Source organism: Grosmannia clavigera, assembly GCF_000143105.1.
Source record: "Grosmannia clavigera kw1407 unplaced genomic scaffold GCSC_97, whole genome shotgun sequence".
In the NCBI taxonomy this organism is placed as follows: domain Eukaryota; kingdom Fungi; phylum Ascomycota; class Sordariomycetes; order Ophiostomatales; family Ophiostomataceae; genus Leptographium; species Leptographium clavigerum.
The window spans coordinates 111,048-134,546 of record NW_014040560.1 but is presented as its reverse complement, the minus strand read 5'-3'; the positions used below and the strand labels follow the sequence as shown (position 1 = coordinate 134,546).

Genomic DNA, 23,499 nt, shown 5'->3' with positions numbered 1-23,499 from the left:
GAGATCAGTTGTGAAGTTGCCAGACAGCGAGCGGCCAGACAAGACGGCCCGATTCGGGGGCTAGCCAGCTCAGGTATCAACGGTATATATTCATCATTATCGTAGTTCATTAAAATCACGTCTGGAACAAAAACCACCACCCAGCAAGTCCTCCAGCAAGTCACGCCTTTTGCCTCTTGTCTTTTTCGCTGATATCATGCCTCCCCATAGCTGAAGCTGCAGATTGTTTGTCAGCAAATGCAACCCGAGAAAGAAAGGGAAGGAAGAAGGAGCGAAGCACGTGACTTCACCACAGGGAAGCATTGCGAAAGAATACTCACTCAGTCGGAAAGCTGTCCACCGAAGCGGTGCCGTTGTGCTCGGCCAGCGCCGTCAGCATGGCGTCTTCCTCGAGCGTCGAGCCGGCCACGCTCGTCACGGCCTGCAGCTTGCGGCGCTTCGCGCTGGGCCCGTCGTCGTCCACGCCGTCGTCGTCGTCGTCGTCGTCGCCATCTCCGTCATCGTCGCCGTCCTCGCCCTCGTCCACATTCACGTCCACGTCCAGCTCGACATCATCCACGCCAACCACATCGTCATCGCCCGTCGCATCTTCAAGCGCACCCAGCGGGGATGTCTCGTCATCGAGCTGTCGGTGCGGCTGCAAGTGGTGGTGATGCAGGAGCTGCTGTTCGATCTGCTGATCGATCTGCTGCTGTGGTTGCAGTGGCTGTATCGCCTGCAGCGACTGTAGCGACTGCAGCGACTGCAGCGACTGCAGCGGCTCTGGTGCCCCTGACAGCCCCGGTTGCGGCAGGGCGTGCTGTCCTCCTGGCTGCGACAGTCTGGCCGACAGCACGCTCATGGATTGCAGCGATGAGCCCGTGGCTATCGTCTCGATCGGCCGTGGTGCGAGCATCAGGTGCGAGGAGGCGTCCGATAAGGGCCTTCCAGCAGCTGCGACAGCAGCAGCTGCTGCTGCTGCCGCTACATTTGCCGAGTCAAGATCATCCATGCTTCGGATGACGCCAACACCCAGGCCGACCGCATTCATGTGGCTGCCTCCAGACGGATGCACGGCTGCCCCATCAGCACCGATGGATGCGGTGCCAGAAATGGCAATGGCCCCAGCAACACCGGCGGCGTCGTCATCGTCGACCGTCCCGCTACTTACATCAACTGCTGCTCCGGTCGCCTGCTTCCTCGGCCGGCCACGGCCGGGACCCGGCCTGCGGGTAATCGGATTGAGGTTGGGATCGGACTTGTGGCTGCTGCCGGGAGAGCCGTTCAGGTCGGCCTTGTTTTGGGCTCGTCGCAGGCCCTGAAAATGTTGACTGCAAATGGGGGGGAAATGGGAAGACGGGAGAGAGAGAGAAATGCAGTTAGCTGTGTAGGCCCAAATAATGCTACGCGAGTGGGCGGGTGGATGTTGTCTCCCCCCCCCCGCGGCCTCGTGTTTTGCGTGGTGTTTTTTTTCGGCTTCACGCCCCCTCTTCTGCTAACATAGGCCGGTACTTTATGGCAACGGCTCTTGACGCAACGCCGACGACGGCAACGACACGCAGCTGCCGGCAAAGATGCCTCAGACGCTGGGACACGTGCCGTGCTCGTCGTGGCGACGCAGAATGGGGCGGCAGCAGGGGTGGAGAGGCACTGGGCAAGACGTACCGGCAGCCTTCATTTGTGAATCCATAACCGAGCGTGCGCATGTGGTTGCCAATGGTGGTCCATTCGGCGCCGCTGATGACGCCAATGTTTTTCACCGACAGAATCGTAAAGAAGAGGTCCTTGTCCGCCCGGTCGTTCCAGTTTTTGTTCATCTTGGCTGCTCGGGTGGAGTGATGGAGCCCGCGATCCCGTCCAGCAAACCTGCGATTATTTGCTTTCTTCGCCCTCTTGCGAAGCCGAAGCTGTTTGTCTCTCACACCCTGGCTCTGAGCCCTGATTGGTCCGGCTGCAGAATGGAGACCCATAAAAGCACGTGACTAATGCCTCCTCTCACTGTGGGGCTACGGCTCGGACAGAGCTGCAATTCGTTTGCTCAGTGGGGCTGCTGCCTAGCAGTTTAATTGGCATTCCGCTAGGTCATGTGCTCAGGCGTCAGTATCGCGGCCAGGTAATTAAATACGAAGACGTGGCGTGTCGCGCCCAGTTTTAGTTCACCCCCTCGTCTTTCTTTTTCTGTCTCGACTCAACCGGCTTCATCTGTTCTCCTTTCTCCTCCGTTCCTTGTCTCTCTCTGCCGTGTCGAAGTTCTTTTGTGCTGCCATTGTAGTGTCGCTGTTCCGCTGTGCTTGTGCAGATGCCCCTGCTGCCTCGTCAGGCGACCAGCCGCCCGCTCATCTTTATTGTCGTCCTTGTTGGTTTCTTTTTTTTCTGGCCCGCTCTTCCGGCGCAGAACTAAAACGGCAGGCTACTTGGGCCGAGATCTTCCGCTCGGACCTATCTCGCAGCCCTTTTTCCCTCCCTCAAAACCATTTACTTCACAGCTCACCCCCATCCCCTCTCCCTACTCCATTCCCATCCACTTTAGATATGTGCAAATTCCTCAAATACCCTGCATGACTCACGATCCTACTCGGTGTTTCAGCCCGCCATCCCGTCCCTTCTCTCGTCATCCTTCTTCCTCTGCAGCATTTGGGCACACCGCTGTCCTCAACCACACACACACCCCTGCTCGGACTGCCTGCACTAACAGAAACCTCTTTACGCGGACTCTCTCCGGACATTGCCTATTTTATTGCTAAGCCGTGCATCTTTTGCCACATTGCCCAGGCAACCACTACACCTCTCTCCTTCTGCCTTTTCACGTCAACTATTAAATACTCCGTTCTCGTCTTCCTTTAATTCTTGCCGCATAGCTCACCCAGACTAGATCTGCAAGGGACAACATACATCCTCCTCTATCGTGAGCTACTGCGTGCGGCGCCTTCAATCGTTGTTTTCATTTGTTGGTCACCGACCGTTCTCCGTAGTGTGCCCCCCCCAATTAGTTCACTCACCCCCCTCCGTCCCGGCCTATTCTCGCCTCTTTACCCATTTCCATCATGTGTCTCCGTGTTCCTACTGCAGGGGCAACACTTGGGATCACTCATATTTATACGTAATCCCCGCAAGCTGCCTTTTCCTTCCACACTTCCGTGCGCCCTGTCGTTCGCCTTGTTCTTCTCATAACATTTTCAGGCCTCTTCTTGGCCCTGTTTTCTTACCGGCTGTATTCTAGCCAAATCGGGACAGTTAAACACTCCTAGGCAATTGATTGCATTTTCTGCACACGCTTCGTCAGCCTTCTCACCTGCCTCTGCATTCTTCTACTACTTAAAGCCCTTTATTACCCTCCTTCCTTCTTTTTTTCTATAAACTTATACTCGGTCATCTCTTACACTTTTGTCAAGCAGACACCGGTTGCCCGACAGTCGCCTTTCGTCCCATGCTTCCGGGATAAAAGTCACGATAATGGGAAGCGTCAGCGCTGGTGGTGGAAATGCCGGTTGCAATAGTAGCAACGGCAGCAGTGGTACTGACAAAGCCATAGCCAGGCTACTGTATGCTATGCTGAGGCAGAAGAGCCTCAAGGACGTAAGTTCACCTTTGCTTTCTTTTGTCTAGCCAGCAATCACCCCCAGCAAGATGCTAATCTTGTGTCATAATCGCAGATTGACTGGGACCAAGTAGCCCGGGATCCCGCCCTGCTGGAGGAGATTTCAAACGGCCATGCCGCCCGGATGCGATTTTCCAGATTTCGAACTACTGTCGAAAACCAGGGAAAGCCTCGCCGGAGTCGGCTGTCAGGTGGCTCCACGTCGTCAAATGTCTCTGCAGTCTCTACTTCGTCCATTACAAGTTTCAAAGTCATGAAGCCCAAGCGGGACGTAAAGGACAAATGCCGTGACGCTTCAGGCCAGAGAGGACTGCCAAAATGGATTCGTGATGCCGACGTCAAGATGGAAGAAATACAAGGTGCCGATCGAGACGACGGTGAACAGGATGACCAGCCTGCAGAGAGAAAGGATGGCATGAAGACTGCACTCTCGTTGTTGCCCTTGTCGCCTCCAAGAGAGAATCTGTCTGGTATCTCCCGTCTCAAGAGAAGAAAGACGTATGTGCCATCCATCGCCAGGATGCAAAGTCAGCAGGTGCTGCACTCATCGCCCTCTCAAACACAGCTTCCGTTTTTCGTTTCAGGACACTCTGGATACGACAGCCATGCCCTTGTGCGCAATCCGTCCTCCTCATCAGCCCCTGAACTGCCATCGCAGCTTCGGATGCGGCACCTCACCCCGTGCAGTGATGCTGACCAGGCCACGGCGATGACGGCGGCCGATGTCTTTGACTTCAACACTGCTACAGCCGCCGCAGCATCTATTGCTGCCGCCCATTATAGCAGCAGTGGCAGCTACGAGACCGCCTGGATGACTGGTCCCAGCCACCATAGTCACCCGCAGCAGCTGCCCTCTCCGTTTTCTCCCTCCTTGGGAGACTTTGGCATAGCTGCTCCCATGGATCCGTCTGGAGTCACGGCCAGTCATTTCTACCAGGCCAGCCTCCAGCAGGAACAGCCACATCAGAGCAGCATCTGTTTGCCAGGCTACGCAATGGAGCACCACAGCATGGCGCCACAAGCCTACTCCAGACACTGCATCGAGTGGAATGCGTCGCCCGGCCATGTCAACAACCATGACAGCCAGTGTCACAGCCAGCTTCACACCATGTGAGCTCGAGATGACCTCGGCCATACTCTGGCCATTGTTCATGCCGACTAGTCGCTATGTTCGATATGATGTCATGCCCTAAAATTTGTATTAGCAATGTTCCCTTTGTTATTTGTCCAAGTCAAAATTGGAATCGTGGGTCGTCTGCTTTAATGCTGAATGGAAGCCGTTGTTGTGATTGTAATTCTATCTATCTCCTCTACATTACGTCGCCATGACAAACATATTTTCTTTGCTCTACAAGACGCGCCTTTCTTCCAAGACGAATCTGTGCAGTGTGTGAACGGCCATTTGGAGGCAAAACCGAGCTCGGCTCTGAAGTTTAGATCAGGCGACCCGCCTTCCTCGCAGTGAATTGCCCGTCACTTTCTTCGCTTAGCTCTCACTGTCCCCGTCACGTCTTCCTTTCCCCGTCAACCACGCCATCAACTGCTTCTTGTCCTATCTGGACCATTCACCATCGCCCGTTCCATACTATTTTCCTTTATTATCGTGACCCCCGGCTATTTCAATACCAAGACCACGACTTTTCAACTGAGCTGCCTTCTGATCTGTTCTGACACTTTAATACTAACTCTACGATCTCCATAATCCCAAGGAAATATTTCATATCAAAAGGCCACATACTTCTCTTCCCTTGCTAAAAACATATATCTCACTTATATAAATATAGTCACAAAAAAATACACGTTCACAATGGCCGAAGAACCCAACGTGGAGAACAATGCCCGGGGACCTTCCCCCGAATTTACATTCCCAGAGCCCAACCCACAGGAGGCCATGCTCTTTTTCAACATTATCAAGAATGTCTCCAACCTGCCCGATATCAACTGGGATAACGTTGCCACTGACTCTGGATTCAAGAATGCTGCTGTTGCAAAGGTTGGTTTTCCTTCTTGCCTACAACCTACAATTCATGAACTCCTCTCTCGCTCGGACCAACGTCTCATATTTTCTTTGCTTTTAGAAGCGATTCTACCAGATCAAGCAGAAGCTTGGACTCGATAACAACAACCTATCCGGGTGTTCTACAAGCAAACCTGGTCGCAAACCCAAAGCCACGGGAAGTACATTCACATCTGAGGCCGCCCAAGGGGCCGCCACGAGTGATACTATTCGGAAGCCTGTGGCCTCGCCCAAAGTGACCAAACGCCGGAAGGCTGTAAAGACAGAGAAACAAGGAACCGCACATGCTCCGAAGGACGGCTATTCTCCCACAAAAACCGGCGTCAAGACTGAAGACGCGAATTTTTAAGATATAAAACTGGGATACTATGTGTTGATGATACTCTCCTTTTCATGGTAGGGTGTCTTGCTTTCAATATATGTACTCGGGAGCATGGTTATTATATCGAGAAAAAATGGCTTGACTGCCGACAAAATCAGAATTCGATACATGTACTCACGCGACTGCAGCTGAAGCTAGCAGATATAGCCGGCGAATGTACTCCGTAAGCTGGAGATACAGCAAAAATGAATTCAGCTAAAAACAAATAGGAAAAAAAAACGACCCCCCTGGGACTCGAACCCAGAATCTTTGCCAGCTGTGTTCAAGAACCGGAAAGCAACGCCTTACCATTAGGCCAAGGGGCCGATACGCAATAAAGATTAGTTGAACCTCCTACAGAATTTAGCCGAACATATTCAGGAGAGGCAAAAATCAAAATTCGTCTTTATTTGTCCACTCCATTTCATGTTGATACTCAGCCGTGTGAAAATAACATTCAGGCAAACCTCTGTATTCTAGCCCGACAAACCAGTGTTTACAGTGGTTTCCGCCCGCTTGACTTCCCTGGCTTCTTGTCTTTGGACTTGGATGTACCATCATCTCCGGCCTTCTTCTTTGTTGCCGCATCACGGAGGCTTTGTCCTTGGCCAGCAAAGTGTGGCTGATTCGAGGCTCCTGCTGCCTCCTCCTCTTTCTGCTCCTTTGTCTTCACCGGCCGGACGTTATAGCCAAAAAAGAGCTTGTTTGGTGGCAGTCGGAGAGGCATGGGCCCGTTGGCTCGACGTGCCGTGCCCAAAGCAGCTTCTGCAGCCATTTTTGGCGTCCCGGTTCCTGTTGAGGACGACTTCCCTGATGTGGTAGCCACGGCCTTCCCCTTCTTCGTTCCTATTCTATGACCATCGCCCGAAAAGTTGGACGCTTTCAGAGCCTCTGTCCCAGGTGCGATAGACTCGTAGTTGATTGCTTGCGCCATGGTTCCCTGATTGTGTAGGACACCGCCTGGAGGTGCTAGTCCGTTTCTTGGTGTTCCAGTTCCGCTGCCCTTGACACGTTCTGGTTCGACGTAACCGACTGGCGCCTCGAATTCCACCGACACGTCTGTTTCTAGCATGCTGACGCCCATCTTTTCTGACTCGGGCTTGACTTCCAGAACCGCCACGCCGTAGACGTCTCCGTTGTATTCGAAGTTGAAAATATCGCCCTTGGTCAGCGAAGCGAAGTTGCGGAATGCCCGTTCAAGGACGGCCTTGGGATCGCTAATCTCGAGGAAGGCCGGCGACTGTGGCTGTAGCTTCACCATGCGTGCCAGCTCCAACGATGTCGTCTTGATCTGGATCATGTCGCCGACATCCAAACGTAGTGTTTCCATCATCTAGGATAGACAATATCAGCAGCGCCCATTTCCGATTCTCCCAGCTGCATTCTTGGTGCTTACCCATTGTGGCAGATACGCCCGGCCCTCTTCGGCAACAAACTCGAGCACACCACAATGCGAGTGCTTCCCCTTCTCTGCATTCACCAGCTCCATTAGGAGCGGCCACTGAACGTGTAACCGGGATACCTTATCCAACGCCGACGGCGGAAGCAGAATCTTGGAGCCGTAGTTGAGTTCGGGTCGCTCACTCCCGGGCGCCATAACCATGGGATAACAGCGGTAGAACTCGTCGAAGCGCATCGACATGGCGCCGCGCGCTCCCCGGTGGGGATTATGAGGATCGAATCCGTAGTTAGGAACAAACTGCCGCAAACTGTGTCAGCTGCTTGCATACGCCTCATCTTCGTGTGAAGAGCTCCATACCATGTCTGCTGATGGGCTAGTGACAATGTACAGAAGTCTAGCAGAATTGTTCGTAGATCTAGTTGATCGAATATAAACTGTGCAACGGCGACGGAGGTGTACAGATGGTCAGGATTGCAAACGGGAGGTCTTCGCTACTTTGCCGGGTGAATTATCAACTTGTTGCACGCCTTCTCGAGGCAGCTAGGATAATGACGATTTGAGCCCCACTGTATTGGAGCGGGTCCGGGTTATAATAGGTGAGGGGCAACTCTTACTTGCTTAACCTGTCGGGCGGTGAGTGACAAAATGGGCCACTGTAGCTTAAAGCTGCCTCTAGCGTTGCATCACTGCATTTCGCATTCCCTCTGGTCCAAGCCTTGGAACACAATTCTGGTTTCCCACCCCTTGGCCGGACCACGTTCTTGTACACAGGGCGAGATGGCATCGCGATACTCTGCAGCCCGGCCGAAGCGCGCCAGCGAAGTATTTGCGCGACAGCACCATGGCGAGCAAGACGCCGATAGCGGAATGGGCGACGGGGCGACGTCAAAAAAGGTAAAGTTTGACGTGCGCAACCCTTCGGCACTTGCACCAGACGCCCGGGAGGAGGACGACGTACTGGAGGCCGATGTGATTGGGGTCGGGGCAGCTGCGACGAAGCGCGGCGCAGTCAACATCGACGGCTACGACTCCGACTCGGAAAACGAGACTTTTAATGCGCGGGCTGAACAGCGGGTCAAAAAGGGAGGCAAGGCTGGCAGTGATGGCGCAGATGTCGATCTGATCGACCAGCTCGACAACTACAACGATAATCTGAAGGGGAGTGTGGATGGAGGGAAACCGGGTGTCGACGCCGACGACGAGGACGACGACATGTTTGCCGAGGAGGACGGCAACGAAGACGAAGGCGCGGCCAAAGAAGGAGGCGCGGGCGCGGGAAAGAAATGGAAGGAGGTGCGGTTTCTGGACGACAGCAACATCGAGGGGCAGGAAGACACGAGCAAGAGCGGTGGCCATGTCCGGCTCGACGACGAGTCCAGCAGCGACGAGGAGGACATTGCGCAGGAGATCCTGGAGGAGGGCGTCGACGAGGAGGTCGGTCCCGGCGGCCTGAAGAAGCACGCGCCCAAGATCGAGGCCTTCAACATGAAGCAGGAGCAGGAGGACGGCGCGTTCGACGAGGCCGGCAACTACATCCGCAAGGCCGCCGATCCGGACGCCGTGCACGACAGCTGGCTCGAGGGCGTCAGCAAGAAGCAGATGAAGAAGGCTGCCTCGGCACACCAGCGCCGCGAAGCCGATGTCCGCCAGCAGCGCCGCGAAGACGACAGCATCCTGACGGCGGACCTGATCGCTGCCCTGATCATGCGGCTGAACCGGACCGAGACGTCGCTGGAGGCGTTGGCGCGTCTGGGCCGCGGTCTGCACAAGACCAAGGCCAAGAAGATACCCAAGTGGAAGCTGAAGAGACAAGCCGGCTCGGCCTCCACCGGCGCCACAGAATCGATGGACGTCGACAAGGATAAGGCGCCCGAGGACCCCGAGCAGGCCAAGGCCAAGGCGGCCATCGACGCCATCACCGAGGCGGCAGACCGGCTCCTGAACCGTGAGTTTCCCGACATCTACGACATGGAGAGAGAACGACTCGTGCGCGAGTACCGCGCCGAGAGCGGCGAGCCGTGGGTCGAGCCGCCTCAGCCTTCATCGCTAGCAGCCGATGCAGACGACAGCATCAACGTCGAGGCGGCTGAAAGCAGCAACAGCAACAACAACAACTCATGGGAATACCGCTGGACAGACGGCCGAGACGGCGGAAAAATACAAGGACCGTACGATGGGCCGACAATGAAGGCCTGGCAGGAAGCCGGCTACTTTGTTGGGGACATTGAATTTCGGCCGGCTGGTAGAGCAGACGGCTGGCGTCGTGTGGTTTCCTTTATATAAAAGCGATTACATAATACAAAATGCATAGAAAATACAAAAGCAAAGAACGGAAAGCAACAGTCATGAAGTCAGCATCGAACAGTCGTTCCATCTTGGATATGTCTGTCCGTTTTTTACTATTCAGCAGGGCAGCATGCCTTTGCACTCCTTGTACGCCAACCCGCCTTCCCTAAATCAATTATACAAACAAGCAGCGAAGCGATTCTTTTTTCGTCCCCTCATCCGTCAAAGGTTCATGGGCGAACGTAGCCGGCCTTTTTGTCCCCGCTCAGCCGATATCCATTCTATCTCCCTGGCCATTCGCCACGGTAAAGTCGATGCTGCCGTCGTTGCCGATCAGCCGCTTCTCCGACTCGTTCACAAACTTGACACTCCGCGCCGCGTCGTAGAACAACCGGTAGCTGCGCCGCACATCCTCCACTGCCACCTGCTTTGCGCGCCGCTTCGCGCTGACCAGCTGCGACGTCGTGATCAAATTGCTCGCGTAGCGGAGGCCGGTCTCCTGGCCGATCTTGGTCAGCAGAGCCAGCGCATCGGGCGTCAGCTCCACCTCCTCCTCCTGTGCCCGGATCGAGAGGATCTTGTTGATCTCCTCTGGGCCGTATGCGTGCGTGGTGATGATTGAGATGCGGTCCAGAAAGTCCAGCGGTAGCCCGTGCGGACTCTTGTAGTCGGTGCCCCGGATGCGCGATTGGCCGCGGTTGCTGGCCATGATCACAATGGGCGCTAGGTCGACCTCCAGGGCACGGTTGATGTACGAGAAGCACTCGATGTCCAGCATGTGCACCTCATCGATGAACAGGACACCGGGAACAATCTCGGCCTTGCCCTCCTCCTTCCATTCGGCCACCTTGGTGTTGATCTGGTCGCGAATCTCGCTGCGGATCTCGCCTGTGTCGCCCGAGAAGAGGGCCAGGAAGCCCTGAGTGCGCGAGTTGATCACGTCGATCTCGTGCAGCGTCACCGTGTGCACGACCTCCTTGCGCTTCTGCAGCTCACCCTCAGGGCACTGCAGAAACTTTGTGTCGACGCCCATGGCGTCGTAGTCGCGGGACCGCGCGTAGGAGCGGCCCAGTTTCGTGATCTTCCCCGACGACTTGTCGATGGATATGATGTCGCCGGCCATGACACGCTCCTTGGTCATGGCGTCGATCATCTTGCTTCCCATGTCATAGATGGCCTCCATGTCGGTTGTCTTGATCGTCAGCTTGCCCTGCTTGGCACCGCCTGTCACGCTGCGGTCGATCTGGATCTCCACCACCTCGCCCTCCATGATCTCGCTCTCCTCCTTGATGCGGATGCCGATCGACTTCCGGAACGCCTGGGTGAGCGCCTCCGTCTTGGACATTTCGAGGGAGAAAATTTCGGACGCGGCCAAGGATGTGAACGGCACGTCGGCACCCAGAGACTGGGCCATGCCCGTGGCGATAGCAGTCTTTCCCGTGCTGAGCAGGCGCGTCAGCAGGAGCACAGAGGAAAAGTCAAGAGCAAGAGAACTGCTGCTGCTTACCTGGGAGGACCGGCGATGAGGACGGCCCGGCCGGCAATCTTGCCCTGTTTTATCATCTCCAAAATAACGGCTGCCGCTTTCCGGGCCTTCTCTTGGCCGACGAGTCCCTGCGATGACGGGCGCGGCTCCAGTGTGTCGGCATCGACGCCGAGTCCGCGAATATGCGAATGGGCAGCTATAAGGTTGAGGCCCCGGAGCTCCTTGCTCTCCGAGGTGGTCACCACTGTCTGGCAGAGGGAGATCCTGTTAGATCTCTCGTAGCTCCGAGGAAGGACGGCTCAATGGTAGCGGAATACATACATCAGCCATATCTGAAGTCGGTAGAGTTCACTGCAGAGTCTTTGTATTGGTGACTGCTCACGTTGTGGTAGTGATGCCAGATAGCTGCAGCGGTTGCGACGACGAGTTTTTTGGGCCTACAAAAAGAGACACAGAGCGCGCCTTCGTCTTGACTATGGAGCATATTTCAAAATCGCGAGTGCCATTCAGAAATGTACACGGTACTTCCCATTCGGGCCCACTCTGGCTACTCATGGTACTGTGCGCGGTAATTTTGCTGTTAGTGGTACATGGGGTTGGGCTGATCTGCCCCCACTGGCTGGGCGCTAAATCCGTAAGCATAGACGCTTTTTCCCTCCCTCCATATCGTGCTGGACGTTGTCTCACTTTGTGGTCTTTGCTTGCATTCCCGCATTTGGCATCTCAATATCAAGCGCCCTGAAAGCCCATTCTCAACCAACGACCGGCTAGTCTCCTGTTGCCCCAAGGCTCAAAGGCCTGCCCGCCTATGCGCCGGATTCGGTCTGGCTCAAGGCGCCAGTCTCAACGGGCAAAGAACGATTATCCAGGGACTAGCAAAACTTTCTGCTGCTTGACAAAGAACTTGCGATCGAATGGGTGTGTGAAGGGCGCAGTTCCAATGCGAGCCCGCCATGGCGTTCCCAGAGCACTACAACTCAAGGCGTCACCCGTCCGACGACTTCGGCCAGCGCAGGGAATCCGTTCCCACGTCATGGAGACAACAAGACAGCAGTCGCGACCGTGCTCGAGGTATCAACCGAGTCTACGATAGGGAACGTGGTTGGGAGAAAGAGAGAGACCGAGACCGAGACCGACCGCCAGACCGTCCACGAGAACGCGACTTGACCAACAGGGAATGGACCCACGGAAGCGATAGAAGGCTTGAACGAGACCGTGGCTGGCCTGCTTTGGACCGCGGCGAACACAAACCACCACCAGACGAACCAACCAAAGATAAGCCTCCAGGGAGTGGCGGGGGGCGTACACTATTCAATTCCCTACCAAACAAGCGTAGGTAAACGTTCTCGTCTGCCACTTTATATTGCCATTTTGTTTGAAGCAGAGTCTAAGAGTTTGCACAGCGGCAAAACCGGCGAGACCAGAACCGGAAAGACGACAAACGATGATCCCAGATACACAGCGTGCAGATTCTGCACAATCAAAACCAGCACAAATGGCCTCGAGCTCACAGGCAGGCCCCAAAGCACGCGTTGCATCGCAAGCCGGAACTCACACCCTGATTTCCATCCTGCAGAAGTGCCGACAATTGGGAGAACTCGAGCACGACAAAACCGCACTTGAAGCGCAGAGCAAGATACAGAAGGCCGAGGCTAAGATGTCGTTACAGAGAGATTCTGAATATCCCGTTGTCCCGGAGATCCTAAAGCAAGCGCAAGAGGCAGACCATGCGCGGCTGCTCGAGGTGACAGGCAAGGCCCAAAAGACCAGAGATATTCTGGCCCAGCTTTGCGACAAGCTCCTAGTGGAGATCCGCCCACGCCCCGACCAAAAAAGCATCAGCCTACTGGAAGCCGTTGGCAAGAAGCAGGAGCACCTCGCGCACGAGCTCAAGGCGCTGCAGGACCTGTCACGAACGACAATATCAGAACAGAAGAAAGACACCGCGCAGCTAAAGGAAGATAACGCAAATCTGAAAGAGACCAACATACAACTACAGGGAGAGATTGCCAGTCTCAAGCAGGAGGTCGCGTCGAGCCGGGAAGGCATGGCGAAGCTGACTAATCTGGTCACCACTTTAATGAGCAAGGTCGACGGCATAGACACTGCCACGACAAACGTTGGCGCGGAAATTAGGCAGCTTGATGTCCGTGCCACGCAACAAAGCAGCCAGGCTGACGCCATGGCGGAAAAGATGCAAGGCTACGATAGTATACTTGCTGCGATCGACCCGACCAGCCTAGAACAGACGACTGCTTCCAGTGCTCTCGAGAGGGCGGACATGGCGAAGAACATTTGTGAGCAGAGCACGGCTGTGTCAGAGTTACATAGTCAGGTGGAATTGCTCCAGACAAGCATCAAGGCCGGTAACGTTGTGGCAGCGAGAATTGCTGCTCCTGCTCCTGTGCCTGCTCCTGCTGTATTCCCCGGGGACGACTTCACGAGTGTTCGGTTTGAAATCGGCAAACTGGGTGAAAGACTTGCAAAACTTGAGTCGCTCCCCCGAATCGTCGACGCGCTCAGCAATTCGCATCAGCAAGCCGTAATGGATCAACGAACCAACACACAGAAGCTACTCAAGGCGAATGGAGGCTTATCTGACGTCTTTGGCCACCTGCTCAAACAAGAGACAGCAGCCCGCCGGAAGGACCTGGAGCGGGTGCTGTCTCTGGAACAGATAGTGTCTCGGTTCGACTCCTCCGCTGCTACTGCAGCCAAGGCAGTCCCTGCGGAAGAAGAAAAAATCCCAGGTTCCAAAGCGACGCCCGAAGCTTCAAAAGAACCCAGCCCAAAAGACGCTGGAATGCCCGACAGTGGTGCTAGAGAAGGCACGACGAACGACACGTCGGCGTCGGCGTCAGCCCCGAGACCAGTTGGCGAAGCCAGCGAAGTTCTGGCCGACCCACGCGCGCTCCAGGACAAGCTGACCGCCTTGGAGGACAGCGTGAAGAAGACGGGGGTCGATGTGGGTGAAAAGTACACCCAGCTGCGGATGATGATAGCGACACTGGATAATCAGTTCAACAACCTGACGACTAAGGATCTTTTTGTTGCCATAATTGGCCAGGTGGAGATACTATATCCGAACACGCGGCAGCTGCAACAGGACATTACGGCTGTCGCCGATAAAGTTCGCAAACTAGAGCAGGCCAGCACGAGGGCCGAGGCTATAACGCCACAGAAGAGGATGCCAATCAGCAACACTAATGGTAATGCTCGTGGTCAACCGGCAGATGCGTTGACGTCCAAACGACGGAGGCTTAATGGCGGAACGGCTGCAGAGAACGAGTAGGATGCAATTGAGGGACTCGATACGTTTACTTCGGATAGGGATTCAAGGTGTTATTGTAGGCATGGCGAACAGGGATAGGCATATCATGGCGAGCCCAGGCGAGAGAATATTTGGTGTCTTAGTAATCGCAGAGGTATATAGTGCGACTCCGGTTTTGCGACGAGTCTGATATGCATATGTTTCCTCCAATCAGCAGTCGGCTTGCTTTCTCTAATCATTATCACTGGAATGCGTGCATGAGGAAGGCCGGGAGGCTTAGTCAGAATTATCCATCCAGTCTGACAGCAACGGAGTTGCATACCATACTATGTAGATACGAGCCGTGTGGAGACCAAACGGAAAGAGCCACCCAAAAACCCATCCATCGGGCAAGAGCCGAAAGTCTCGACTCGCATTGTTTTACTGTCAGCACCTGACCTCGACGGGTTTGAATACAGATACGTGAAAGAAACATGCGTGACAATGTGAGATCGAAGAAGTACGGAGCACAGCTCATTAGGGGCATGATAAACCGCCGCACAATTATCTTGGATGCAAACAAACGAAGACCCGAAACGAGCTGTCGTGGAGAAAAAGGACGCGACAGCGATGCCGCTGCCCTTTCGTTTACTGGGTGGCTCCTTCCTTTTGTTTTCGTTCGTCGCTGCTCATTCGCAGTTTAAAGGCGACGTCTGATTGGCCGGGACTGCTCGTCTATGCGTCGCGCCAGCTCACTCCACGGCAGGACCGCCCAAGCGCCGTCGCCCCTTCCCTCGCTAGACCAGAACCCCCCGAATAAGCCCACTCCAAAGGCAACTACCACTATTGCTGCAGTGCTGCCGCTGCTCCCAATACCCATTCATCCCATCTGCGTCTGCATATCGCCCGCGCCGTCGCATTCCTCTTATCCCACGCCATCATTCCATCTTCCCATCACACACCTCTCAGCTGCCAGCTGTCCCGGGCCTGTCTCTCTCCGCTCGCGGCGTGTCTCTCACTCACATACTCTTCGCGCACGCGCTCTGCATCGCCTTTCGCACGCTCGACGCCGCCCCGAAGCGATCCCACGACTGCATGGCGATACGAATGGCCGTCTCCTCTCGCCGGTGACCCAAGGCAAAGCTGCCGTGCTTTTCTTTTTGCCCAAAACGTCCACCCGGCTGAGCCCTACATCGGCCTCAGCCACCACCACGCCGCCTCCCCTCCCCCCCCCCCCCCAGCGTCGACGACACCCCGGCTCACCGACAGTCGTCCGGGATTGCAGACCAGACTTTGCACGCGTATGTTTGAAGAGAGGCGGTGCGAGCCGCTTTGCTTTTGTCCGGACTTCTGCGACGCTATGAGTGCACACTAACGCTTGGACCTCCAAGACCACACCTCAATCGGCGAAGCTCGATACGGCCGTCGCATCGTAGCCGACGCGGGTTGGCGAGCAGACACTGCATCCGCCTTGGCTGTGGAGAGAGCTTCGCGCTCTGCTCCCGAGCCGTTGTCGCCAGCCGTCACAGACTCTTGCGAGCAGCGCCCGGCTCCCGTTCATGCTCCCGTCCCCCTGATACGAGAAACGGGCCGCCTCCAGAACACACACGACAGCAGCCCCCGGCGTGGCTTGGGCAGAAACCAGACTTGGCCACGTGGATAGGCCCGGAGGAGGGGGTACGCACGCGACGGAAGAACCGCCACAGGGAGACGCAGAAATATGGATGTTGCCGCGAAACAGATCGCCCAGCTTGTCCAGCGCGTCCTGCCCGAAAGACCACACCATCTCTCCATCTCACCGGACATCCGCTACCTAGTGCCTTCCGACCACCTCTGGCCCAAAGACTCTCCGCTGCAGTTCACGACATATGTGTCCGAGGCCGATCGCGGCGTCCTCCTGACACGTCCTTTCTACGACATACAGCTGCAACCGGACGAAGACACGAGCCGAATCGGCAAAAACGCTGGCAACGGGAACGGCAACAACAAGAAGAGCAAGCCATCATCCAGCCTCAACTCTTCGTCTGCAACCTCCCCGCTTGCGGACGTCAACAGCAAGGGTGAGACGAAGAAGAAGGTATCTTTGAAGGATTACCAGAACAAGCTGCAGAAAAAGCTGCCGGGCTCGCCGCCAGACTCAGCTCCGGATTCGGGTTCCAAGGCTGCAAAGCTAGATACGGGCCGTAGCAGAAGTACAAGCACAATGGCCTCGCTACCGGCCGGCCACCGCCTCCCCCCAAAACCCGATGTGAATGGCGACAGGTCCGTCTTCTTCCTCTTCTCCTCAGCTCTCTACCTGTCTGGGCCGTGCCGCGTTTGCTAACATGCTCAGAAAATACAACCACTCGCCATCTAAATCGCCAAAACCACTCCAGAGCTCGGGCGTATCCGACAGCCGAAAACGGCCTGCAGACACACATGAAACGAGCCGTCCGCACAAGCGGTCGAGATCTGACACATCCATGAGCTCCGACTCACCGCCAGCACCGTCTCGGTTCAACCAACGACCGCATAACCCCCCCAGTCCTCTGGACCTCAACAACCGGAAGGAAGATCGGAAGCGAACAACGGCAAACGGACAGTCACAGCATCGATCGCGGGATAGCTCGAATAATCACGCAGCTCTGCCAGCCTCGAGAGCGAACGGACATCACCCTCAACGCACAGATGATGAACGGGAACGGACACCCGAGAACGATGTCATTAACGCCCCGGGTTCCGTACCTTCGTTGCCTCCTATTCTCTCCCCCCTCCACTTCAATCCTGAACGCGATCGCGAATCCTCGGTGAAACGGTCACGGCCTACTGCAGCTCCGTTGTCCAAATCGGCTTCAAAGACGAAGTCTGGCAAGCCAGACGCGCTTCCGCCGTTGCTCTCGCCAACTCTACCTCCTATAGTAGAGCAAGAGCTGCTGCGTCTTAGCAAGCCCACGATAAACTTGACGGCGGCACCCAGAAGCAACCAAGAGCTCCCTGTGTCGAGCAGTAGTGGCAAGAAACCCGCTCGTCCGGCACCGGATAGGGAAAAGGATGAGGAGCACAAAGAGATTCAGGCATACAGAGAGCCGCAGAGGGAACCGCAACGTGAGCTATTACGAGAACCACAAAGGGAGTCGCATCGGGAGTCGCAGCGTGAACCTCCACGTGAACTTTCTCGGGAAGCTCAAAGGGAACCGCAAAGGGAACTGCAAAAAGAGCCACCAGCACAGAAACGGACCTGCATCGTAACTCTGAAATACAAAAAGAAGAACGCAAAAAGAGTACGGCACCTTCTCGCTCTCCAGCCAACGCCCATGAAAGCACCATCCAAGCGAACCGAACGCTCGCTCAGCGTTGAGGACACCTTACCGCCAGCGCCCATCACGAAGAAACGACCAGTGCAGTCAGACAATCTCGCCGGGGACCCGTCGCCATCCGTATCGTTCAAGCACCCAAGGACAGTTGCAGAAAAGAGCATATCGGCAGCGAGGGCACCAGCTGCCCCTGCCACACCACTGAAAGCCACCCCTATGGTCCGCGTCACGTCAAACAACTCTCAAGTTCTCACACCCAACGAGTCGGCCAGCTACACTCCACGGTCCGCCGAACGGCCGCTTACAAGTCAAGGCGACCCGGCATCTGCAGCTGCAGTGTCAAAGTACCGGCGCCGCTACGATGCCTACCTGACGTTGGGGACAAAGCTCAAGCACGATCGAGACGCCATTGTTAAGAACCGGCTACCCAACGGAACCACAAAGCTGGCCGACGGGGTGGCAGCACCGGCGCCAAACCTGCTGCCGTCCGAAAAGAGGCTTGTCGCTGCTCTCAGCCTTGAAATGGTCATGTCGTACATGATAGCATTCAAGGCGTTCAACCAGTCCCGACACCTGGAGCGAAGGGGGAGCGACATCACCGTTTGGGAACGGCTGATGCCGCACCTGGCAGAGCTGCGAAGCCACGCACGGCAATTCCGGCCCATCGAAGCCCTGGCACTGCAGCTTCGTGCCATCTTCTTTGAGCAAATGCTCGTCGCAATCACCAGCCACGAGGCCCAGTCGGTCGCCGGAAAGCTCCTAAAGGCCACCAAGCTCCGTCTCGAGGCCTGGACAGATGCACAAAATAGTGTGGATCTGGTCAGTGACGAGTCGATGAGAGTTGTTGTAGGGCCATGGCTCGGGGTTGAGGACACGGTGCGGGCCATGTTGCCCGTTCTACGTCGGTGGTGCGATAAGGAAAATGTGGCCTGGGAGCAAGAGCTACAGCTTCCGGACAGCCAGTGATGGCTGGACAAGGAGGACAATGAGCGAAGAGGCAGATCAGGTGCCTCAATTATACAATCTTAATGACGAAACAACGAGACGACGACAGAGCCCATTTCATGATCAGCGACCATTTGTGATATTACCTCGATTTCAGGACTCGGTCCGAATGTCTAGAGACGGCGTTTACCTGCGACTGTGGTCTGTCTTCTGTTGCGTGGAATTGCCACATCGCCGTGGCTCAATAGGCTCTTGCCTGTTTTTTGTCGATGCACCCCGTGTTTTTTGCTTTATTTGCTTGATCGAGCACGCCGGAATGGACGGGCGGGCTGTTTTTATAAAAGGTCTGGTAAGGTGTCTGGGATCTGTTGCGAGCTTCCTCAAAGCCGATCTGAGGTGAAGAAAAGGCTGGGCGAACTCTGCGCGGGATGGTTGCATCCGTTCCTTTCTTTCTGGGTTGTGTGTGCTACGAGTTGGTGCCTAGCTTTCATTGCTTTCCGATTTGTATCTTTATGTCTGCTTACTGGGATGATAGTGTCCTTCTTTCATTTCGCGCGGAATTTTTTTGATCTCTTTGTTTACCACCCACTATTATTCTGTGATATCCCTACGGTCACACTTCGTGTAGCCGATTTTTATTTGTCAAAATTCAGGCGATTTATAGGTGATGAAATTGAGAAGTTTGTTATGTACTGAGAGTGGCAGGTGCGCCACGACGAGGCTGTGTGGGTCAGGTGACGTGGAACACCCTTGTTTCATTTCGGGTACCTTTTTCTTTCCACGTGAAATGGAGACAATACGGGTTGGGAAAGTCTTCTATAGTCTGGGGGGCGTTGCCTTAACTAGGATACATTATTCTATAGCGTATCTTCGAAGATGCTCTATATCTCTTTGTCTTTGAAGCACTTCTTCGGAGCCAAATATGGGGCGTCGCATCTCGAAGCTATCTAAACAGGATCGCGCGCACGAACATGCGTCAGTGATGCCAAACATCCCAAATGACTATAACGGAGCGCATCCTGAGTGAGCTTATAACTATATGCTCCGATGATCCTGTGTCAAACACAGTTTGACGCGATACCGTCCCGGTAATTCCGACTTAGATGTGGTTGCTTACACACAACATCGCCATACATTATTATAAAATCGGCTTTCGGTCTATACGACTCCACAAGACACGTACTTTACTCAAACGCATCTATACGCTTATACTATGCATCCGTCTACTCCCCCCGGGCATGCCGGATTTGCTGCTGCAAGCTTATCTCTCGTAGCGTAAAATGGATTCCACATCTCAAGTCGCGGATTTACAGCCTTCTAGCTGGTCTACTGCTTATAGTTGCGGCAATTACGTATATTCCAAAGCAATATTTGCGGTCTCTGGCTCAACGGGCAATAAATAGCCACAAGCTGTATCCTACCCAAGACACCTGCCAGCCAACAGAACGCCTTTCTCCTGTGTTTCCAGCTCGGGTATAAATGACAACCGCAATGCATGAAAACAAGACGTACCATCCATATGCTCAACTCGTGCCTCCACCCCTTTAGTGTACACACGAGCACCAATGCAATTAAATAATCGAACCATCATAATTAAAGTGGATTATGCTAATCGAGCACAATCGTTGCAAAACCATTTAGGCTCCTTCACAGACATTACAGCCTCCCCGGCGATGCAACTGGAATGATAAAGCCTTTGCAAACAATCCTGGACAAGGGTCAGTCAAAATTGCCTCTCTGATGTGTGTGGTTGATGGCATAGGACTTGTTATACCTTGTTGGAGCAGATGAGCATGAACGGGCCCAACACTGGCAATCCACATACGGAACAGCCGCTCTTGCTCCTATGCGGCCCTGTTTTAGGAACGGCACTGGCTTCAGCGGCTGCCGTGAGGCTTGGCGTTTCCTTTGCGCGCTTCCTAGCGATATTGAGGCAGGATGTGATTGCCTGGATGTCCTCGTTCGACAAGAGGCTTCTCGCCACCATCACAGCCATGTGTTTTCCAAACTCAATCGTGCGAGCATGGTCAGCCACTAGCCACAGTCCCTTCTCCTCAATAAACTCGAGCATAGTCCGGGGAATATACGCGTCGGAGGAGACACGTCGAGATATGACGAATTTGTCCCACTCCTGGATAAACTCCTTTTCGGCACTAGACAGGTCAGAGTAGTCTTGCACGACCTCGCGATGCTTATGAACGAGCCAGCTATCGTCTACAGCAACCGGCCGAATCTTGTCCCCCGGCTGGAGAAGGACCTTGCTCAGAGGGTGGTAAAGAGGCTGCTTGATATGCGGGACAACGAGGTTGATGTCCTTGACCTGGAGCGGCTGCTTGGACTGTAAATTTAAAACAAGAAACATCAGCAACACTCCCTAAATTACCGGCTTGAAGGCTACAGATCCTTACCCGTGCATCGCAGGTCACAGGAGCGACCCCACTATTGTCGTGCTGTGGCCCAAAGCGCGAGGTCACCCAAGACTCATCGCCAGCAAGAAATGAGTCCAAATCGAGCGGTTTTGTCGGCCGACCCAGCTGGTAGATTTTTGGCCGGAGGGAAATTGTGCTCTCGTCCGGATAATGCGAAACGTAGACAGTATGGCCACCGCGACTGCCTGGAAGCGTTTCGTAATCAAAGTGATAGTGAAAATGGCATTTGAGGTGAGCTCGCAATTGGTTGATGTCTGGGTTCCAGGCGAGGCAAATGCAGCAGACAAACCCGTCCACGGTCAACTGCTCTGGCGGTAAAATGTACGTGACCTTGTTGCCGACAGCGTCCATGTTGGAAAATCGGCCGTGAAGGCTGCCGTTAAAACGACCATTAAACTCCAGCACAGAGCTCCGCAATTTTCGGGGCGATCGCGGTACCTTGCCATGGACCTTGTTGGTCATAGTTCGAAGGTTATAGTCCGGATGTCCTCGTCGTCTTCGCAGAGAGCGGCCTGCAGCAAGCTCCCCTTCAGCCACGTCGCCTTCGTCATCCTCGTCGTCCTCGACTGCACTGTCCACGCCATTCACAGAGGGAGTTACACTGCGCCCGCCGGCACGACTCTGAGAGCCGTTAATGGAGCCGCCTAAACGTCCGTTTGCATGACCGTTTGCGCGGCCATTTATATGGCCATTCATAAGATGGTTTGTACCGTTGGCATGTTTGTTGGCTAAAATGCCGTTCTCCAGATAACGTTTCGCCAAGGCCTCCCTCGAAAGACTGCTGGCTTTTCCCAACGCAGGACGTGGGATCGGCTCGTCTGGATGCATAGCCACAATAGTCGGCAGAACGCCCTTTTCCAGCAAGCTGCGCGGCTGTTCTAAAAATCCCGTGCTCCAGCGGACATCCAAATCCATCACAAACTTGGTGCAGATCGGGTCATGGAGCGGGCTCTCCCTCAGCCACAGGGGAATGCGCATTCTTGGTCGTCCAAAAAAGTCGTTGGATTCGGCGTACAGCACGCAGTCATCGGCCTGCTTAGCATGGTGGCTAGTCAGGGGATGCCGATGATGGTGCTGACGACGATGGCTATCGCTGCTATCTGGGACAGTGCCGATGAAAGTGAGAAGGTCCAGAGGTGGCCACGTGTCGTTTCCCGTAGATTCGATCTCGATACGCATCTTGTACTTCTCGGCAAGCCCAAACACGCGGCTTTCCTCGCGCAGGATGGCAATCTTTTCCAATGGGATTGTCAATGGCTCCAGCGAGAAGCGTGCCAGACCACACGGCCCATCAGCGGGCCTGTATGCCTGTACCGTCCCTATCTGCGCATCACAGAACAGAAGCAGAGGCATGCCGCACTTCTCACTCATAATCGTGATTTTGCAGCGGACGCTGAAGGTGGCGATGTCGGCCGGTGGCAAGTTTGCCATGGTGTTGAAGCGCACCCGTGGTGTGTCCGCATGGAACATGTTGAACACCTGGACACGCAGGCCATTGGAGCGTGTGGTAGGGTACTCTGGTAGCCACATGGCTGAGCACTCCTTGAAGCTAGGAATCTGTGCGATGCCCGTGGGCAAAGCACCGCCACGGCGTCGTTTTGACGGGCGCACACACAAATCCTCTTCCCGGTCTCCTAGCAGATCGGCATAGCCGAGAGAGGAGGCCCGAGGCTTGCTAGAGGGCCACGTCTGCCACGCTGTGATTCCATCTCTCCAATTGCGGTGGAGGAACGGAAGCCTCCGCTTCTGGCGACTTGGGCGTGCCATAGCTGGGAAGACGAGGCATTAATTAAATCGCGATTAGATGACATAAATAAGCCGCAACAAGGAGCCTCGTTGAGACCAGGCCCGGCTGGCGGGGATGTGTGAGATCTGGACCAGCCAGGTTGCGTGCGAATACCCAGACGCTCGGTGACCGCAGATCTCATCTATTCTGACTGAGAAGTCGGGTCCATTTCTTGTTCTAGGACCTCAGCTATGGTTGTTGGCCGAGACTGCCAAAGCGACAATGAGAAGGAAAGGTGCGTGGATGGAGGGGAAGAGACAGCGATAGGACGGGATAATGAAAGCAGCGAAAGGCTGCAGGTCAAACAGCGACAAAGAATTGAGGGCCAGAGGGTGGCGGCAAATGCAAGTGGGATGAGGCGGTTTTATATTATGGTGCCGTAGGCTGTCAACAGACGGCTCATAAATTGTGCAGATGAGTTTCGCTGTTTGCCTTTCGCAATGCGATCACGCGCATCCACAGCCGCGTTGTGCCAGGGAAGAACAGCCTGCGCTGTGGTGTGGCAGCAACGTAAATAGGGAGATGCGATAAAAAGAGATGACGCGGGTGCGAATGAGATATAAATGGTATAGAGAAAGGGGTGATGAGGGAAACAAGATTCGCGATCATCCACTGCAGTTGTAATAGTCACGGCCACGGTTTTGTGGTGGGACGCGTTATACCAGGA

The 23,499-nt window shown here is 54.8% G+C and overlaps 9 protein-coding genes across 9 annotated transcripts; 5 read left to right on the top strand and 4 right to left on the bottom strand.

The window, feature by feature from the left end:
• Positions 1 to 194: 194 nt before the first annotated feature.
• On the bottom strand, positions 195 to 1,796 carry CMQ_4638 (uncharacterized protein; the record flags this gene model as incomplete). The annotated part of the gene is made up of 3 exons (XM_014312794.1): positions 195 to 216; positions 321 to 1,310; positions 1,480 to 1,796. 3 exons carry the CDS (start codon positions 1,794 to 1,796, stop codon positions 195 to 197), a joined length of 1,329 nt encoding a protein of 442 aa, XP_014168269.1.
• A 1,636-nt stretch (positions 1,797 to 3,432) lies between these two features.
• On the top strand, positions 3,433 to 4,691 carry CMQ_4863 (uncharacterized protein; the record flags this gene model as incomplete). Its single annotated transcript, XM_014313019.1, has 2 exons — positions 3,433 to 3,555; positions 3,633 to 4,691. The coding sequence occupies 2 exons, from the start codon at positions 3,433 to 3,435 to the stop codon at positions 4,689 to 4,691; spliced, it is 1,182 nt and encodes a 393-aa protein (XP_014168494.1).
• Positions 4,692 to 5,384: 693 nt separating this feature from the next.
• CMQ_4606 (uncharacterized protein) lies at positions 5,385 to 5,943 on the top strand (the record flags this gene model as incomplete). The annotated part of the gene is made up of 2 exons (XM_014312762.1): positions 5,385 to 5,570; positions 5,656 to 5,943. 2 exons carry the CDS (start codon positions 5,385 to 5,387, stop codon positions 5,941 to 5,943), a joined length of 474 nt encoding a protein of 157 aa, XP_014168237.1.
• A 508-nt stretch (positions 5,944 to 6,451) lies between these two features.
• On the bottom strand, positions 6,452 to 7,717 carry CMQ_4461 (ubiquitin fusion degradation protein; the record flags this gene model as incomplete). The annotated part of the gene is made up of 3 exons (XM_014312617.1): positions 6,452 to 7,288; positions 7,352 to 7,654; positions 7,715 to 7,717. The coding sequence occupies 3 exons, from the start codon at positions 7,715 to 7,717 to the stop codon at positions 6,452 to 6,454; spliced, it is 1,143 nt and encodes a 380-aa protein (XP_014168092.1).
• Positions 7,718 to 8,134: 417 nt separating this feature from the next.
• On the top strand, positions 8,135 to 9,640 carry CMQ_4441 (gyf domain containing protein; the record flags this gene model as incomplete). Its single annotated transcript, XM_014312597.1, has 1 exon — positions 8,135 to 9,640. One exon carries the CDS (start codon positions 8,135 to 8,137, stop codon positions 9,638 to 9,640), a length of 1,506 nt encoding a protein of 501 aa, XP_014168072.1.
• Positions 9,641 to 9,908: 268 nt separating this feature from the next.
• CMQ_4552 (aaa family ATPase rvb2) lies at positions 9,909 to 11,459 on the bottom strand (the record flags this gene model as incomplete). Its single annotated transcript, XM_014312708.1, has 3 exons — positions 9,909 to 11,085; positions 11,151 to 11,377; positions 11,451 to 11,459. The coding sequence occupies 3 exons, from the start codon at positions 11,457 to 11,459 to the stop codon at positions 9,909 to 9,911; spliced, it is 1,413 nt and encodes a 470-aa protein (XP_014168183.1).
• Positions 11,460 to 12,624: 1,165 nt separating this feature from the next.
• CMQ_4503 (uncharacterized protein) lies at positions 12,625 to 14,421 on the top strand (the record flags this gene model as incomplete). Its single annotated transcript, XM_014312659.1, has 1 exon — positions 12,625 to 14,421. The coding sequence occupies one exon, from the start codon at positions 12,625 to 12,627 to the stop codon at positions 14,419 to 14,421; it is 1,797 nt and encodes a 598-aa protein (XP_014168134.1).
• A 1,678-nt stretch (positions 14,422 to 16,099) lies between these two features.
• CMQ_4318 (uncharacterized protein) lies at positions 16,100 to 18,638 on the top strand (the record flags this gene model as incomplete). Its single annotated transcript, XM_014312474.1, has 2 exons — positions 16,100 to 16,641; positions 16,712 to 18,638. The coding sequence occupies 2 exons, from the start codon at positions 16,100 to 16,102 to the stop codon at positions 18,636 to 18,638; spliced, it is 2,469 nt and encodes an 822-aa protein (XP_014167949.1).
• A 1,747-nt stretch (positions 18,639 to 20,385) lies between these two features.
• Positions 20,386 to 22,813, bottom strand: CMQ_4299 (uncharacterized protein; the record flags this gene model as incomplete). Its single annotated transcript, XM_014312455.1, has 2 exons — positions 20,386 to 20,955; positions 21,026 to 22,813. 2 exons carry the CDS (start codon positions 22,811 to 22,813, stop codon positions 20,386 to 20,388), a joined length of 2,358 nt encoding a protein of 785 aa, XP_014167930.1.
• Between the last annotated feature and the right edge of the window lie 686 nt (positions 22,814 to 23,499).